Below are 18,926 nucleotides of genomic sequence, written 5' to 3'. Positions count from 1 at the left end.
ATAAAGAATGAAGTTATATCAGCAGCTTCATAAAGACCTTACATATAATTTGAAGCAATAAATTGGTTTTTGAGGGTCCTTTAAAAACAGCAGTTAGTAAAAGATCCTCAAATTATCCTCCATAAGAAAAATGACTTATGTGACACAAACAGCATGCCTTCTTAGTTTTACTATTTAGTTTCTTAAGGATACCAACAAAATAAGCAAATGTCCTAAATACAACTCGAACAGTTGAACCTGGGGCAAGGCGCTTATCATCCTTTGCTGAAGATGAACCAATAGCAAGAGGGTAAGAAGCTGTTTTGGATCACCTTTTCAGCTTGGAATCTGAAATAGATTCTGCAACACGCCTGAAAACTAAACTAGCTTCCACATTGAACATCTCAGGGTTGAGGTTTTCTTCCCCTTGCTGGTTTTCCTCAAAGGCTTGATTCAGCTTTCTCTTGTGCTTGTTTTACCTCTGTGAGGATTGCTTCTATATCATCAAGAGATACTGCTCTAGGTTTGTTTATCTGTATTTTTCTGCCATCATGAACAGAACATTTTTTGTTATAGTGGCTAAAAAGATAATATGTGCTATATATTCCTTATCAATAAACATAAGTCAGGCAGTTTAGGGAAACAAACCAGAAAACAGAATGAAACCTTTTAACTATCCTCTTAATATGTTACATGTCATTCAACCAAGAGAGTACTCCAGGTTTCATTTAATTCTCTTCATTGAGGCCTAAGAACTGCATATTGTATTGATATAAATGAAATCTGATAGAGCTCTGATGACTCAACCAACAAAGTGTGATCCAAGAAGAATCCGGATGCCCACATGGCTGTTTTGTATTGGTGGAGAAAAGAATAAAAGGGGAAGGTGTGGAAAGTATGAGAGGAGAAGAGAATATTGTGGAAATTTTGGGATGACTTCTGCCTGGGAGGATTGGCACCTTTAATTGCCAGGGTTCTTTTGCTTCAACTGTTCCTGATAATTTTCCTTTTGTTTTTAGTTTGTCAGCACAATTTACTGTACTTAAGTTGTGAATATTTAAAACTGAATAAGTTTGTCTTTAATCCAATTTTTACTGGTAGAGTCAAATATGGCTGGATTGTGGTTTGTTGGTTGTGAAGAACGCTGGTTGTGACTTGTATGTAGATCTTGGCTGTGTTTGGATTGATTTAGGCTGTTTTCCGACAAAATCCTAATACCATCATTCCATAAGCAAATGGTACTTCAATCAGACGCCAAAATGCAGGCAATATACAGTCAACACATGAAAGAGAGAAGCTGCAAGAAATCACATCAGCTCCATAACTAGACTACCAGCTGATAAATAGGTTGAGAAGGAAGCTGATTACGACTTTATGACTCATCAAGCTGATTATGCAAGGTGACTGAACATAGCAGCTATCATTTTAACTAAAAGAATATATTTTCCTTCTCTCTCCTAGATCTGTGAATCAAGGAATTTAGCTTACTAACAATTTCAATTCTAGATTTTCCCTTCCTGCTCTAGAGATATAAACTTGTATTCACTATGCAATGAAGCCACTGCTTAATCCTTTCTGAGAATTGATTTCTCCTCAGGTAGGCTAAGGGCAAGCAGCAACCAATCACTGGTTCAAACATCAAACAGCTATTTATTTACATGCATTTCTAAAAGTTTAAATATAACAACTATATATATACATGTAATTTGCTACAAGTGATTCCAGCAAAATTAACTAGTAATAGAACAGATGTATTACTCACCGATTTCCAACCTTGGAACTAACAAAGTCGCCAACTCCCTCGGACTCCCTGATGAAGTCATGTATCTCTTTGTTCAACACACACCTTAAAAAAACACAACCTGGAAAATTCGCCTTAGGCTTAACTGAGATGGGACCGCTTTTTAGTCTCCTCTTCTCCTGAACAGCTGGAGCATACATCTGAAAACAAACAATCAGAAAATTGGAAAACTTATGAATTCTTTTAGACATTACTTTTGTAGTAATATTACATCCATACTTCTTCCAACATTCCCATAGAAATATCCACGCTTATATGAAAACCATGAAAAGACATCCCATGGGAATTTTAAATAAGCTCTCCATCGGTCTCAATACTACACCTTGTATGTAAGTTTTTAAGCCAAAACGGTTAATATCATTTGCTCAATTATGTAGCCTAAGCAATATGACTTCATATATGTAATGCAAAACAAAGAGTGTCGTCTACATGTTAAAAAGGGGCGACATGTCGTCCATCCTTGTTAAACTAAACAGTACCTTAAATTCTATATCAGGGAAGTTCCCAGCAAGTGATCGAGCAGGTCGTTCAGCAATCTCCTGATACCTGACCCGGGAAACCCTAACCACCCACCCACCCACCATTGCGGACCCAACGTTGCCAAATTTCCGAGGCTGAGCTCTTCGTTTACCGTTGCTTCATCTTCTTGACAAGTCTTTCTTCAATTCTTCTCTCAAGCTGTTACCAGATTTTTTCTCTCGCCTTTCGTTTCTGAGCTGCCTCCTCTCCCTAGCCGATAGCTCTGGTTTGGTGGTCATAGAATCTAAAGCTGCGGAGATTGATCGTAAAGAGGCATGTTTGATTGTGTGATTTGGAAATGAAACTTGTGGAAGGCATAGGCGAGAGAAATAGTGGGTGTAGTGGCAAGAACTCCATTGGAGAAGCCCCTGCTTCCTCTTGGTTCTGAGTAACGGTTAATGAGTTATTTTGAGTTCCGATTTGGTGCCAAGACGTTAGTCTCTTGCTGATTTTCGATACTTACTACAGTCCCGTTGACAATTTTTGGAGTTGTCACTTTTGGATAATGGTTCTCTCTCCCTTCTGTTTTGTTTTTTTTTTTAAATTTAAGGCTGAGAGACCTATTCCTCCTTTTTTTTAAATTTAAATATTAATTTTAATTATTACGGTTAAAAATAAAATTATTATTTATAAATTTTGTTTAAATACATATTTTAATTTTTCATATTTTTTACATATACAACATCCACAGTTTTTCAAAAAATTTTAGTTTTATCGCAGATCTTTATCTCCGTCGATTTTTCTCGCATTGGTAGGGCTTTGATCTCCATCAATGTTCTCCCTCTTAGTCTCTCTCCTTTCCCTTTCAATTGATAAAGACGAGTAGTGTTTATCCGTTGGAAAGGAAAGGGAGAGACATTAAGAGGGAGGACATTGTCGGAGACCAAGACTTGATTGATAAAAGAGAAATTGCTAGAGAGAAATGATAAAGATAAAGATGTGAGGTGAAACTAAACCTTTTTAGAAAGCTGAGGGATAACTGTATATGCGAAAAATATGAGAGGTTGAAACTAGATTTGAGAGAAAAAAAAAAGTCAGCTTTATTACCTAAAAAATATGAGGTTCTGAGACAGAAATAAAATTTTAAAACTTAAGAATAATTCTAAAATATAAATTTAAATAAAATTTATAAATAATAATTCTATCTCTAATATATCAATCAAAATTAACAAATAAATAAGAATTTAAATTTTAAAAAATTATCAAGTTTAATTATATGATAATATATCATTCTATGTATTCATTATTTATACATATAATATTATTCTATATCTGATATCCATTGTTTAAATATTTAATTATGAAATTTAGTATAAAATTTTATCAAAAATTATTTAGAATATTTTTCTCTAGACTCAAAATTAAAATTTGTAAAAGATGTAATATAATTAGTTTTGCTAAAGTATTACTTTAACCTTCAAAATTTCTATTTACTTGAACTAAACATATTTTATAATCCAATATTAAATTTCTCAATATTAGGCTCAACTCTAACTTGGAGCATTGAACTTGAGACAGAGGTGACAGTGGATTAAAATAAATTGAGCTGATTTTAGCATGGTTTATTAGGTTCATATATTGGATTATATTAAGATTTATTATTCGGTAAACTTTTGTGTTGAGCCGAATCGACAAAATTAAAAATTCCAGCTCTAAGAGATGGCTCTAGGCCATGAACCCTTATCGGGTTGACCCAAAAAATTAAATTTTTATTTTTTTAAATATATAATTATTTTGATATATTCTAATAACAAACTTTAATGAATGGGTGGATCCATTAAAAAAAATTAATAAAAAGTGAAAAAAAATTAATCCAACATCATCCAATTGGGTCAGATAGACTATGTGTTTTATCTCATAGTGCAAAACATGTCTTATTAAGCTCGAGACATGACACGATGTGCTCTTGTTTTCATGCCAAGTCAAGGTGGGTCATGCCAAATGTTTGAGCCATTAGCTCGGTCTACTTGACACCTGTAACTCTGGTCTTCTATAAATCTAAACAAATCAAATTCGAATCCGCCAATACTGGCTCATTTACAACTCTGCCTTCACCGCTTTCTTTTTATGGCTTTCCCGCGCAGTAAAAATCCCAAAATATCAATTAACCGCTAAAACTCCCAAACATGCCTTTCAACTAATTGACATTTTCCTGAAAAAATTTCAAATATTCCCGCGCTTTCATTTATGCGTCTCCGCTCTTTCGCTCTTTTTTCTTCTTTCTTCACTCAAATCTCTCCCTCTAATCCTCCCAACACCCTCTTGCATTCTCCATTTTCGTTTCTTCATATTTTTATTCCAATGGGGAGGCCAAACAGATCCAAGAAATCAGATAATAATTATGCCAAGGGAAAGGTTACTCCGATTCAAGTCGCTTTCATCGTTGACCGCTATCTCTCCGACAACAACTTCTCCGAAACTCGCTCTATCTTCCGAAATGAAGCCTCCGCTCTCATCTCTAAATCTCCAGTCCGAGAGGTTTTTATTTTTATTGTTATTTTTAAAATTTTTACCTTTTAAATCTAGTATTTGGGGTTTTTGTTTTACATGAAATTTCTAGAATCTAAGTGGTTTACTTTTTATTTTGTTTTTGCAGGCTCCGAAGAATTTGTTGAGTTTAACGGCGATGTTAAACGAGTATATAAGTTTGAAGGAGGAGAAGGTGATGTTGGACCAAGAGAGGGCTCGTTTGGACCAAGAAAAATTGAGGGTACAGACGTTATTAAATGGTATGCAAAACGTTATGAACACTTACAATGCAAGTTCGCCAATCATACAGCCGACAAAATCTACAGTCATGGTTCATCAGTCTGTTCTTTCTAGCGGATCTCCTTCAGGTACTTCCTTCAATGGTACTTTTAACATTCCCAATTTGTAATGTTAGTAGATCAAATACTTGTTGCTTGTTTTTGGAACATTAACTGAAAAATACAGGGCTTTCTTTAAAATTTTAGGGTAATGGTTAATAATTTAGGGTTTTCTTTAAAATTAGAAATTGCTGAAAACTTTCTCTTTTGACTAAGGAGTAGGATGCATGATGTAGGGGAATTTGGATAAATTTTAAGTAATTATCTTTCTTGTTTTTCAATCATTTTGATTAGCATCAGTTTAGGATTGAAGCGATAAACATTATTGTATTAATCTTTTTCCGGAAGAAATTTGTTATTCTTACATCTCCAATTAGACTTGATCACAATTATACAAAGGATTCGGTTAATTAACAGAGTTAGTCATTTAGGTTTATTTTAAATTTATGTTTATAATTGAGAGTATGCATGGATTTGTTGACTTCCCAATTTATTTTCTCAATAAATGAAACACAATTCATGAAAACGATCAGTTTCATGTGATTTTTGCTCTCTGTGCCCAGGTTGTCTTGTGCAAACGCCACCAATTGTTGTGCCAATGTCCATCCCTCCCAACACTAATATCTCACCTGTGGCTACAAGTTTCCCATTAACAAGAAAGAGAGCAGGCTCAAAATTTGTAGCAGAACCCCCTCCTCCTGCAAAGAAGTCTTGCAATAAGTTGCCAACTAAGAAATTGCCAGATAAAGGTGAAGCTTCTTCAAAGATGTGCATTTCATATGTTGCTATTTGTCTTTTAATTCTTACTCTAATATTTTTAGGTGTTGTTAATTTTTTTTTTTTTTTAAATTTTGCAGATGTGAACACATCCACACAATCACAGAATAAAGTCACTAGTCGAGATTCTGCTCAGCATTCTGCAGCTGAATTATCACTACACAACCGTGTGCCCAGTGGATCCAGTGTTGCTAAGAGCTTGTTTAGCCAGCCTTCACTGCCTACTCCAACAAATTCATCTGGTCCCAAGACCCCACCACAACCAGTCTCCTCTCAAGTTGATAAATCTCCGCCGGGGAATTCAATCACCGCTAATGGAAGTACTAAAAGTACTCCTCAAGAGATTACTCCTACTAACTGCACTGTGATTTCAACTGAGAGAGTCACTGTAAGCCCATATAAACAAATGGCATTCTACACTGTGGAGAGAAACCATTGCATTTCTTCTTCCTCACCAGTCAAAACAAGCTTGAAGAGGCTGAATAAGAGGGATCATGTTAAAGGAAGGCTAGATTTTGATGGTTCAGATGTTGCCATGAACATGGATAAACCAATTTCTAATGAAATTTCAACATCTGAGTCTGAAAAGGAAGCAGATATTTTTGACATGGATTTGCCTAGTTTAGATGCCTTTGGACCAAATTTTTCTTTCTCTGAGCTGCTAGTTGATTTTGATCTTGACTGTGAAGGAATTAATTACCCTTGCCAGCCAACTTCGGATGCTTGTACTTCATTGGACAATATTTCAGGGTATTTGTTCCTTCTTTATGCTGAAAATTTGATGTCATAGTATTCTTCGCTATTTTATACACCACTATACAATAACTTGATATGTTGTATTACACATAATATGCAGGTCATCTCATGAATCTGGAGATGCTAATCGTGGGGCTGATCAGGTTGTGTCAGAATATTCATCCACGGTGACAAAAGTGCTTTCAGGAAACAACATGAATGTTGAAGGTTATTTATACTTACCTATGTAATTTGATCTTAATCATTTCAAATCATTTATTTATCTTGAAATTTTCATTTTGCAGGCTCAGATACCCTAACCGCAGTAAAGTCAATAACAAAATGCATAAGAATTTTAAGTCCTGGTAAGTTATTGCTCCTTTCTTTTAAGTTTTGCTTTCCTGTCTTTCCTATAATGGGGATAAGCTTGTATTTTCATTGTCTTATATACCTTTTTATTTAGTTTGGAGTCCTAAAATTTTTTACGTTTTTCTTATGAAATGCAGCAAAGGGTTGCAGGAGTAATTCATTTTGAAGATCAAGATGACTCAAGGCTGACATGGTACCAGTACAGTACTTACAGCAAAGATGCTTGACTGTTTGTTATCTTAAGTATGCAACTACTCGCAATTTCTTTAGTTGCATATTACTTAACTTCTCTTCAGTATTCCCACAGAATTTTAGTTGAAATGTTGGGCAAAGCAAAGTACCCTGTCGGCTTACTAATCATTTACTAATCTTTGTTTACTTATGTTTTGCCTATATTGACTTTGAGATGTTGTACATTTCTGATGAAAGTTACTGATAACATTTGATAAAGAAGTGAAAATTTCTTGAACTGAATCTCTCTTGATTTTTCATGTATGATTAGACACTCAATGTATCCATATATTTGCTCGGACCAACGGAATTATGAATTTTTTTATTTATTTAGGCTTTCAATTAAAATTGGTTTACCGTGTATCTTCCAAATAAGTAGATATAGTCATTTGTTATTTGAGGCACAGATTCTCCTTATGACATTGGTTTGATGCAAGTTTCATAAATTGGGTGATTGATCACTGTGAAACAAAACTATGAAATTTCATTTCTCTTCCTCATGAAAAAAGGCAAATTAACCTCTAAAGATGTTTTACTTTCTCATAATGTGTTTCCATTTAACTGCAACCAAGGTGCTTGATGCTGATATACGAGTAACTTTAGGTGCTGCAAAAATCCTTTATAATCCAAGTTAATAACAAATTTGCAATGTCCAAATACTCGGAAACAAATTTTGCTGCAATTTCTAGATTGATTGTTACAGCTGAAGCTCCATGCAGACCTAGCAATGTCTTGTCGGAAACAAAGTAATCATACAGGTTAAGTAAGTGCTTCCTTTTAATTTCAACTCAGCGGATATCTTAAGAAATTTCCATGAAAGAAGTATCTTCATGAAATAAAATTACTCTTTCTTTTACAATTCAGTTAAGCTAAATACTTCTCCAATTTCTCCACTTCTTCCTGACTTCCAATGTACAGAGGAAGACGCTGATGTATCTGTTGAAAGGAAACAACCAAAGCATCTTAGCAGAAGAATTTTAGCCAGAAAATTGCATGAGATCGTAGTTATAAGAATGTTCTCACCTCAGTTGGTTGGATGTCAAGTACTCTCTGATGGCCGTCTGATCCTTTCCCTCCAGCTTGTTCCGCTATGAAGCTCATCGGTGCACACTCATACAAGAGCCTTAGCTTCCCATTCTTGCTCTTCTTGTCTCTTGGGTAACCATAAATGCCACCATAGAGAAGGGTTCGATGGAAGTCACCAACCAGGCTGCCAATATACCTGGCAGAATAAGGCTTACCACTGGGACCTGGGTCTTTCAGATCATCAATGTACTTCTTCAACTTATCATCCCAAAGCTGGTAATTCCCTTCATTAAATGCATAAATCTTTCCTGCTTTTGGTATCTGAATGTTCTCTTGAGTTAAAACAAACTCTCCATACATGGGGTCCAAGGTGAATGCAAATACACCTCTTCCTAGAGTTATCACAAAGATTACAGAGCTTGAATACATGCAGTAGCCAGCAGCAAGTAGGTTGCTTCCTGGCTGGCACACATTGACAACACATCTTTGTTCTGCTGAGCCTAGCTGCATGTTCCAAACGTCAATTAATCAACATGCATCTTCCATGGAAGTACGAATATCAGCTTAATTTCATTATGAAGAAGGATGAACTTACGGTGGCATCATCACCAATATCAACAAGACACTCGTCATTAGGACTGTATATGCCAAAGATGGATCCGGTTGATACAGCAGCATCAATGTTGGAAGATCCATCAAGTGGGTCAAACACCACAATATAGTTTCCAGAGAAGCTCTCTTCCACTGCCACTGGTACATCCTCCTCCTCGGATGCTATAATCCCCGTTCGCCCACTCGATCTCAAGCAATTAGAGAACACCTGTAAGTGCAAATTATTAAATATCTGTAACTGCTGCTAAGTATATACGGAAATTTGTTCTACCAGCTTAGTATTTAACAGTATACAGATTGAGCTAATATGAGAAATAGGCAACCTCATTTGAAACAACATCAAGCTTCTTCTGGTCTTCCCCCTGAACATTGACAGCACCTTGAATGCCAGTCAAGTTAGAAATGCTAGCTCTCTGAACCAAAGAAGCTATCTGCTTACAAGCCGTTGAAATGCTTGAAAGCACAATAGTGAGCTCTGCGTCAAGAACACCAGCTTGTTCCTGCTTCAACAACCAGTTTGTGAGTGTTTCAATCTCAAACACACTTTTCTTCTTGGTTTCAGCCTCCGACGTCGTGCCAACAGCCATGCACTTGAAACGGGCACCGGCAGGTCTTCTCTTGACGTTGACGTTGTTGCAGCTGCTGGTACATGAGACTAGCGTTTTGGCGTCAAACCCACATAGTTGATAAGGAGAGAGACGAGAAAGAGAGTGAGAGCTTGAAAAAAGAGATGTAGCAGCTGCAGCCACCATGGTTAAGGTTAGCTCTCTGCTTTCTTTCTTCTTCTTGCGTAGCTATGATATTTTGTTCAGCGAGAAGCAACGTGTTTGTGATGGCTGAGGGTGAGATCGTGAGGTTGGTAACGATTTCTGTTAGGATGGCCCACTTATCTTTGTTCGAGATCCATTTTGTGACCAAGGTTGGTTGAGTGCTGAACTTGATCTTTGCTCTTAGCCCACTACTGAGTCCACAATGTTACTGCAATTACGGGCTAAGATAGGACCACCATATCACAGGTCAAGTCTGTTCAACTTTTCTAAAGCAAGCCCAAGGTCACTACGGATTTAAGAATTAAAACATAAATGTTGCACCTGGGCATCAACCGATGGCTCTGTCAGTAAGCAAGAAACGTGATACGCACCCGTGCGCAAGCTAGCACGGGCATGATGACACTGTGAGAAACGTGTAACTGACACTTTTAGGTGGCTTTGGGAGAGTGGGGATATATTGTAAATACACTTAGGCATTTAAAATTCAGTCAAAGAGGTTGGAAATAGGCACCACTGTTATATTTGTAAGTAACAGACTGGATTACTTTAACAATCTTACTTAGTTTAGGTCAAAAGACTTATTCTCGTTTTAGGTACGGTGAAATCTTAAATTTTTATTTTTTAATTTTTAAAAATCTAAATATTCATCCATAATTTAAAAAATTAATAATTTTTTCTTAAAATTAAGTTAAAGTTAAAAAATAAAATCGTCATTTAATAATAATATTTAACTCTAAAAATTATTAGTTTTTTAAATCATAAATAGAAATTTGAGTTTTTTGAAATTTAGAAGGTGAAAGTTATTTGTATAAGATTATACCACTAAGTTTGCCTCTAATTTTATGTACCTCTAATTGACAATTTTTCCATTTACATATCACACTGTTTAGATCGCCTGATTAAATAAAAAATTAATCAGTAATTCAGTTTGGTTTATACTTACATATAAATTGAATGAGAGAACAAGAGAGAAGGCGTAACCCCAAGGGTTGGCCTAGATGGTCAGGAAGGTGTGCTCCCTTCACTGGCTACCTGGGTTCGAACCTTGGGGCCACCGATCACAATGAAAATTGTGGATTACCCGGTTCATTGGGTTTGTCGGGTATTCAATGAGCCCCGAGGATTAGTCGAGGTGCGCGCAAGCTGGCCCGGACACCTTGGTTATCAAAAAAAAAAAAAAAAAAAGAGAGAAGGCGCAGAGAAAGAGTTGAAAGAAGCAAGGGGAAGACAAATACAATAAACATCTTAAAACTCAAAATTTAAAAATGTGAAATATTATTATACTTATATTGACTTAATACCCATTAAGTCTGTCTATGTTTTATAATTAGATATGTTAAACAGGTTTGTTCAATTTAATATGATTTTTACCGTATCATGAATTGTGTCAATCTACAAAATTTGAAAACTTAGTACTTGACGAAAATTAATCTTTTTATGTTTTTTTAATCATTTTTATCAACTATTTTGAGTAGACTTAGTAGTTTATATTATTAAATAATATTTATGTCACGTTAGTTCACGTTTTATATTAAAATTTTTTGTATTTGTTGAGAATAATTAAATTTGTCAGGATCAAATCTGTAAATTTTGTAAATAAAGATTTGTGTACTCGTTTTGATTTTCGATGAAGCTTCTTCGAATTTTACGTAAGGTGTTAACGTTAGTCTATTTCCATAGTATCATTTGCCCACGTATTGTTTTTCATTTTGGGAGACGAATTTACTGTGCATTTTTGGTTTTGCAAAAGAAGAGAAGAGAGAGTTTTTTTCTGAAAATAACGTAAATATATCAATGAGGAGATAGTTTGGATAATTTATATATATCCAACTACCCTCCAACTCTTTCTTATAACTACTCATGATAGTTATATTAAACCGGGTCTGATTAACTTGTCATGGGTGAACTCGGATCTAATAGTATTATTTTATAATATATAAAGTATATTTTTGTTACTTTATGTATTATTTAATAATGTATTTATTTATTTTTTTGGCATTTGGATTTATTAAAATAATTTTAAAATTTTGAAGAATAAACTTCCATGATAAATCAATTGAACTTATCAAACCAAAACTAGGCCGGTTCAATTACAGCTAAAAAACATTGCTATATCCTAGTTGACCGAACCAGGACTAGACCGGTTCAATGCATTTAAAATGAAAGAAATATACTTCCATTAAAAAAATATGCTGGCAGGAGGAAAGATCAAAGGAATCAACACCTGGCATACTTGCAAAATGGCATCTTTCGATGGTATCTATAACATAATGTTTGTTTGTTATTCTAGCATTTTTTAGAAGAGGAATGTCATGCAAATCCAGTTTTAAGTATTTAATTAGGTATTTAGATAATATATCATCAGTATAATTTTACTTTTAATTTAAAATTAATCAATCACATAATAATATATTATTTCAATATTTAATTGAATTTGTAAAACTGAAAGTGAATTTAAAGTAAGTTTGTTTTGTCTCGATATGAGTTTCGCTTGAATGAATCCAAACTCAAGGTTGACATATATGAACTCGAGTTAAAATATACTTGAAAACTAATTATGAATTTGAACCTGAACTAAAAAAAAATTGAAAACCAATCATAAGCCCGAATATGAGCTAAAATATATTAAATTCTTTTTTTTTTAAACCTTGATTCGAGCAAACAAGTTTGGCGAGCTTGAGCCAAGTTTGGCTCTTTTACACGAACTTGAGCTTTATACAAGCTGAACATGAACTCATGATCTACGATGTGATCCAAATACAAATAAGTTATTTTCCAGGCTTGACGAGCGCCAATTGAACCTTCCCAAAAATAGTTGAAAACGAGCTTTATCCTATTTGAATTTGATTCAGTTTAAATCTACCCTTTTCAAAACTAGGGGCGCTTAACAGCTGCCACTATCAAATGATATAGAGATTGCCGATCTCCAACCAAGGAGGATAAACATTACTATTCATAAAATTTACAGATACCCAAATGTTGTCTTTGGCGTTTGTTTCAGAATACTAACATGTTTTGCAAAGTTTGCTGAAGACAAATACCAGTTCACAATTACCAGTCATTGGAAATGGAGTTTTGTCGACAGCAAAGACCTAGACTTTAATTGTTTATAATACAGCTTGCATTTTCTTATAAGATTTGATTTAAAAAATACTTGGACTTTATTTGATGTTGATGGATTCAAGAAGAGGAAAGGCACCATTAAGCAAACAGTGAATGCTTCTTCAGCATATTTCTAATAAAAAATTCTTAACGATGCTAGATATGAATTCAAGCTGTGCTGGGTCCAAACATTGGTTGGTATGACACATCTAGAAGATAAATAGTCTTATTAGTCAAATTAATAGCAGTATTTTTAAAATTGGATTGGATTGTCCGGTTCGATTGATTGAATTGTAAACTAATCTACAATCTGGCCTAGTTTCACTATCCAACCCAATCTATATATAAATATTAACTTATTTGAAATTCGGTCGTATTTGATAAATCCGTTAAACCAAAAAAATTATTTAAAACCAACTATTTGTAATTAGTTTTTTTTTATCTATGCAATGAAGTATCAATTGTTTAATTAATATATTTGAAATTATATAAAATATATTTTATATTTAAAAAATATGATAAATGTTTGTATTATTCAAAAAATCATAATAATTTGACAAAAAGTTGAGTCAGTTGGTTATCCGATTGAATTGGTTAACTGTGAACTAGTAAAATGATCAGTTTGATCACCGTTCTAGTTTAAAAAATATTGATTAATTATATCATGTACTAATAAGGTAAATAATATCATCAGAGAAAAACAGAATTGAACTGGGTCTTTTCTGAACCTGCCCTAGATTATGCCTCATTCTATGATTTATTTATGATGTTCACATGAAAAAATAGTTTATTGAACTGTTCAAAATCGATGTGAAAGAATGAATTGGTTATGCTATTCAGAAATATAAATTCGTGGACTGGAAATTTTCTTCCTTCCACGAGACCAGATGCAACCTATAATTTCTCCGCAATTGTTTGCAGAATTGTGACTTTTTCTTTCGGTTCTAAGAAGGGAAGACCGACAAGGCAAACATTTAGTAGCATTAATTTATGTTATTTAATTATGGTTGACAAATCAAATTCCAAGTCTTGGCGTGGCTCTTACTATTCAATTTTTATTGATCTTAACTAGGTCGGCAGGTATTAGTGTTTGATTCGACTTTGATCGAATTTAAACAAAACCTATTTCAAGATCAATGAATCGGGATTTAAATTTCATTAGTATATGAAAATAAATCTAAACAACTTAACTTATTCAATCAAAGTTTAAATTCGAATTCGAACTACTCGAATCCAACTCTAATAACATTATTTAGGAGATGGTTAGTTTTGAGAATTAGTTACACATGAACACTTTTATTTTTTTCTAATTAATCTTTGTTTATAGGTTAAAAGAAAATATTCTCATTAAAGGTTTAGTGCATCTTCAAACTCCCATTTGTAAAATTAAAAAAAAAAAACCAAATACTCACTTTCCTGTTAAAATTTACTATTAAAGTTAAAAATAAAAATTTTATTTAACTAAAAATATTTAAAAAACTAAAATTTTATTACATTTCCCCCTTAGTTTAAAACATTAACAATTTTTGTATACCCAAAGTTTGAAAAGTAACCATTCCCCCCCTAGGGTTTATTTTTCTTCCCCACATTTTTAGGCCACTAGAACCATCTCCAACTGCCTTCTTCAGCCCTGTCTCTCTCCCTCCTGGCATAGATCAGACATTGTCTGTCCCGAAGGATTGACTGTCTCCCTCCCGCAGATCTGAATGGCGAACATCGGTTGTCTGAACAGGTCCAAATTATTGTCTTCATGACAACTGTCTCAACGTGTTTGAATGTCATCTGAGGGAAGCGCAATTGAACGTTGTTTGGATGAAGAGTGCTGATTGACGAATGCCTTTGTTTGAATGAAGAATGCCATTCGTTTTAGTTAGTTTCGACAAAATAAAATTGAAGGCACAAAGAGAGAACTAATGAATGCATGAGTGGGAAGACGAAGTTAGCCGACCAGATTTTGGTCGTCAGAGAAAGAAGAAAAAAACCCTTGACGGGAAATGATTACTTTTCAAAACTATTAGTTGGGGGGGGGGGGGGGGGGAGGAGGTAGAATTTTAGACTAAAAGAAGAGAAGAAATGTGATAAAATTTTAGTTTTTTTAATGTTTTAGCTAAATAACATTTTTACCTTTAACTATAATAGTAAACTTTAACAAAATTGAGAGTATTTAGGTTTTATAAATTTCACGAGTGAAAGTTTAGAAATACACTAATCGTTAGATGGGAATAAGTTTTTTGGCCTTGTTTATACCAAGAACAAATCAATTAAATGTAGTCAATAGCATAATTATAAATATTCTCAAGGATATTTATAATGATTATTATCCGCAACAAATTGCTCAAATACACCCGAAATTTAAGTTTCTAGAAACTTTTCGATTGCCATGTGAAATATAACAGGAAGGCTGCGTTTGATCTGATCAACTTAAATTCTCGTTAGTTAGGTGGTGGATGCTGAAATGTTAAGCCTCTTCGTAATATATATAATAAATTATGTGTATTCACTTTAAATACATAAAATAAGTATACAGATAATATATCATCATGTAATTTGATGATACAATCAATTACATAATAATAAATGATTTGTAGGAGAAAATATGAATTTTTAAAGTTATAAAACTTTAGACAGAAGTAAAATTTTTAGTTTTTAAAACTTAGGGAAAAAAATTTAATGAATTTTATATTTTTCAATATTATTAATAAAATAATAATTTTACGTCTGTCTCTAACAAAAAATTATAACAACAATTATGTCATAGGTGGGATTTTGGTTTTTTTAAACTTGACGGATATGACTTTGAGAATGCAATTAAACTTGGGTGAGAAATAGCCCTTCGGCCTTTTTTATTTATGAATGGTTGTAATAGTTATATTGGAGCCTAAGCCGAGTAATCTAAGCAAGAATTGCGGAGAGGAGAAATTTCTCCAATTGTTAAAAGCTTAGACGTGCAGACCGACCAAACATGTCTTTATCAAGAGTCAAGGTAAAGAACATGTTACTTGTTTTAAACATGAACTTGACTATTTAAGAGTTGAGCTAAGTCCAAGCTATGATTAGTTTAAGATTTAATTTAAGTTTATTTGAAATGATTAGAAATATTATCAAACAATTATTAATAAAATAAATAATATTACCAATATGATAAATAGTAATATCGATATAATACAATTGTAAGGTTTAGCACCCATGAATTAATCAAAATCAATTAACCCTAATTCCAGAATCTATACATAAAGTATAATATATTGAACTAAAAATTTTAGGGTTATAAGAATGTCTAAAATTTCATACGATCTGAATCCGTAAAACTCTCAAAATTACTTATATTTGAGTGACTGGTCTTTCACTCATAAAATCTCTCGTAAATAACAATTTTTAATAAATAAAATTATATTGAATTAGTTTCAGAATGAAAACCTAATTAATACAAAATAGGTTATTAAATTTCATCAAAAGTCTAATAAACCTTAACCGCTACACTAATATTATTTATTCAGGTTAGTAAATTGTAATTTTGTTAAACTAAAATAATAATTAATGTTCGAAGAATTTTCTAACCAAAAGAAACAATTTCTTTCAAAAGTAGAACTCTAGTAAGCCACCAAACGCGTAATGTTTACGTGAAAGCCAAGAAGCAACGGAGGAATTGTTCAAGCCGCTCCACTCAATATATATATGGAACCAAGGCTACGTTTTTTGATTCATCGAAATCATCTCTCTCAACCCTTTAACCCGTTCATTTTTCTCAGCATATCAAACTCCAGAAACATCAACAAATTGCATCCATGGCTTCTCCTTCAACCAAGTTGACATTTCTTCTCTTCATCTCCTCCCTCTTTCTCCATTCAGCTCTGGGTATTAATTACATACATGGATCATTTTGTTTTGGCTTTTAGGGTAAATTTTTTTTCCCTTTATTGTTAATATTATTGTTGTTTTACAGGTGAGATTGTTTGTGAGAATTTGCCAAACAACGTTTGTGCATTTTCTATATCATCTTCAGGAAAGAGATGTTTACTGGAGACCGAGTGTGAAAATCAAGGAAATGTGGAGTATCAGTGCAAGACATCGGAGGTTGTTGTGGCGAATATGGCGGATTATATTGAGACTGATGCATGTGTGCGAGCTTGCGGCGTCGATAGAAACTCCGTTGGGATTTCTTCAGACGCTCTGCTTGACACACAATTCACTGCCAAAATTTGCTCTCCCGATTGTTACCAAAAGTGCCCCAACATTGTTGATCTTTACTTCAATTTGGCTGCCGGCGAAGGTATTCTTAATCATAATTTTCTTTTTTTAATCATCATTAAGGTATTAATTAATATTTTCATTTAACTTAATCGGGAAACATATAAAAATGTGTTGAAAATTATACTGTTTTTTGACATCCATATTGATGATGGGCGGTGAGTCTTAAGAAAAGTCTTGGTTGCTTGGCTGGTGAGAAACTGACAGTCAACCAAATGGGAAAATATTCTTTTTATATTCAACATGAATTTGAGGGGAAAAATAGATCTAAATATGGTATTTAGGGCTGCAAACGAGCCAAGCTGACTATTTGCAGCTCGGTCAGAATCGACCTGCTTACATGGTACTTGTGGCTTGGCTCATGTCAAGCTATATTTCGCTAGACAATAATCAAGTCGAGTTCTAGTGGCTTGAGTATTGTACAGAAGCCAAACTTGCTATTGCTTGAATCTATGAGCTCACAACTTGACTTGGGTATAATATAAAACCTAAGAATTTTAAAGAGTCATATATATGTGAGTGTCAATGATGATTTACCATCATGTGATTAAATATTATTTTATCTTTAATTTAAAATCACTCAATCAAATAGTGATACATCATCATTGATGTCGAATTTGATATTCACACAATATTATTTAAATTTAAAATTTTACATTTACATTCTTAAAATCTTACCATATGATGATATAGAGGTAATTGATAAATATAAAAGTTAAGACATTTAATTATAATTTTTAGCTGAACTCGAGTCCTCACTTTCACTTTGAAACTCGAGCCTACAATGCTCAAGCTCATCTATTTAGAGCTTTAGCCTGATCCTAGCCCATTGAATGGAATCCAACTCAAGCGAGAAGATTGTGCACCATTGGTATTACTTACTTTCTCTTATGATGGAAGTCTGTCCTTCAACTTTCTCTTTTACACGTAAAGGCCTTTTATATATTCCTTGCCTCGGATCGGACATTTTTACTTGTCCTTGAATCAAAGAATTGGCTTCTGTCTTCCAAACTTGACAGTGCAGCTTATTAAGTTACTCTCATTATAGCATTTTATCAATTAAATAATAAACGTGATTAATTGTTTGATGATGATGATGCAGGATCTTTCTTGCCGGATGTTTGCAAGCAGCACCGCCGGAACCCCCACAGAATAATGTTTCAAGTTTTAAGCTCCGGCGAAGCTACTCCTGGCCCCGTTTCATCTTACCCATCCAAAGCTGCACTCAGAGCCGGCCCTGCTTATGCTCCTGCTATTTCCCCTGCTTCCTTTTAGACAGGGAACATTAAAGAATAATATGTACTGGAAAAATAAGATAAAGGAGGCGTTGATTTGGTGGTTCAATCTTCTGAGGATGGATTATGAAAATAAATTTTATGAGAGATTTTGTTGATATGAGAAATTCTGTATAATAATAACATATGAGCAATACTATAGGTATCTATTTTAGGTATATAAATATATACACACTTATATGTGTCATCACATGATTGGTTGTTATTTTATTCTTAATTCAAAGTTACTCAATCATATGATGACACATTAAGTGCATATATATTTGTATACCTAAAATGAGTACGTATAATTTTATTGATAATACATATATACAGTTTCCAATATGAAATTATTTTAATGTTGCAAATATTTAAAAAATCTTGTGATGATTTTCAATATTGTAAATATGCACCTATGACATATACACTGAATCAAGGAGACCTAGGTCTAGTAGTCTGAGTAATATTATGTGTATAAATAATATAACTTTATACATAATCAATAACGTGTCATCATGTGATTTGATAGTTTAAAATTAGAAATAAAATAATATTCGATCATATGGTGATATATCATTAGTTGTGTACAAAATTATGTATATAGTTTTATTACTAATAGTATACAAAAGGACACGTTATGACAAAAGACAAATCATTTTTATACGTGGTTCAATTA

General features: G+C 33.5%; 3 protein-coding genes and 1 pseudogene across 3 annotated transcripts; 2 read left to right on the top strand and 2 right to left on the bottom strand.

Annotated features, from left to right (window-relative positions):
* Positions 1-93: 93 nt before the first annotated feature.
* Positions 94-2,691, bottom strand: LOC123202227 (annotated as a pseudogene).
* A 1,775-nt stretch (positions 2,692-4,466) lies between these two features.
* LOC123202338 lies at positions 4,467-7,471 on the top strand. Its single transcript, XM_044618215.1, has 7 exons — positions 4,467-4,777; positions 4,896-5,136; positions 5,670-5,855; positions 5,964-6,633; positions 6,740-6,846; positions 6,924-6,983; positions 7,125-7,471. The coding sequence occupies exons 1-7, from the start codon at positions 4,487-4,489 to the stop codon at positions 7,151-7,153; spliced, it is 1,584 nt and encodes a 527-aa protein (XP_044474150.1). The 5' UTR covers positions 4,467-4,486; the 3' UTR covers positions 7,154-7,471.
* A 404-nt stretch (positions 7,472-7,875) lies between these two features.
* LOC123202001 (fructose-1,6-bisphosphatase, chloroplastic-like) lies at positions 7,876-9,695 on the bottom strand. The gene is made up of 4 exons (XM_044617700.1): positions 9,180-9,695; positions 8,840-9,064; positions 8,242-8,748; positions 7,876-8,154 (listed from the first exon to the last, which is right to left on the bottom strand). The coding sequence occupies exons 1-4, from the start codon at positions 9,606-9,608 to the stop codon at positions 8,083-8,085; spliced, it is 1,233 nt and encodes a 410-aa protein (XP_044473635.1). The 5' UTR covers positions 9,609-9,695; the 3' UTR covers positions 7,876-8,082.
* Positions 9,696-16,415: 6,720 nt separating this feature from the next.
* On the top strand, positions 16,416-18,452 carry LOC123202000. Its single transcript, XM_044617699.1, has 3 exons — positions 16,416-16,583; positions 16,672-16,998; positions 18,079-18,452. Exons 1-3 carry the CDS (start codon positions 16,514-16,516, stop codon positions 18,249-18,251), a joined length of 570 nt encoding a protein of 189 aa, XP_044473634.1. The 5' UTR covers positions 16,416-16,513; the 3' UTR covers positions 18,252-18,452.
* Positions 18,453-18,926: the final 474 nt, after the last annotated feature.

The sequence above is a fragment of the Mangifera indica genome, chromosome 18 (genome assembly GCF_011075055.1).
Source record: "Mangifera indica cultivar Alphonso chromosome 18, CATAS_Mindica_2.1, whole genome shotgun sequence".
NCBI classification, from domain to species: Eukaryota; Viridiplantae; Streptophyta; class Magnoliopsida; order Sapindales; family Anacardiaceae; genus Mangifera; species Mangifera indica.
The sequence above is the reverse complement of the archived record's forward strand: the minus strand, read 5'-3'. Positions and strand labels throughout refer to the sequence as shown.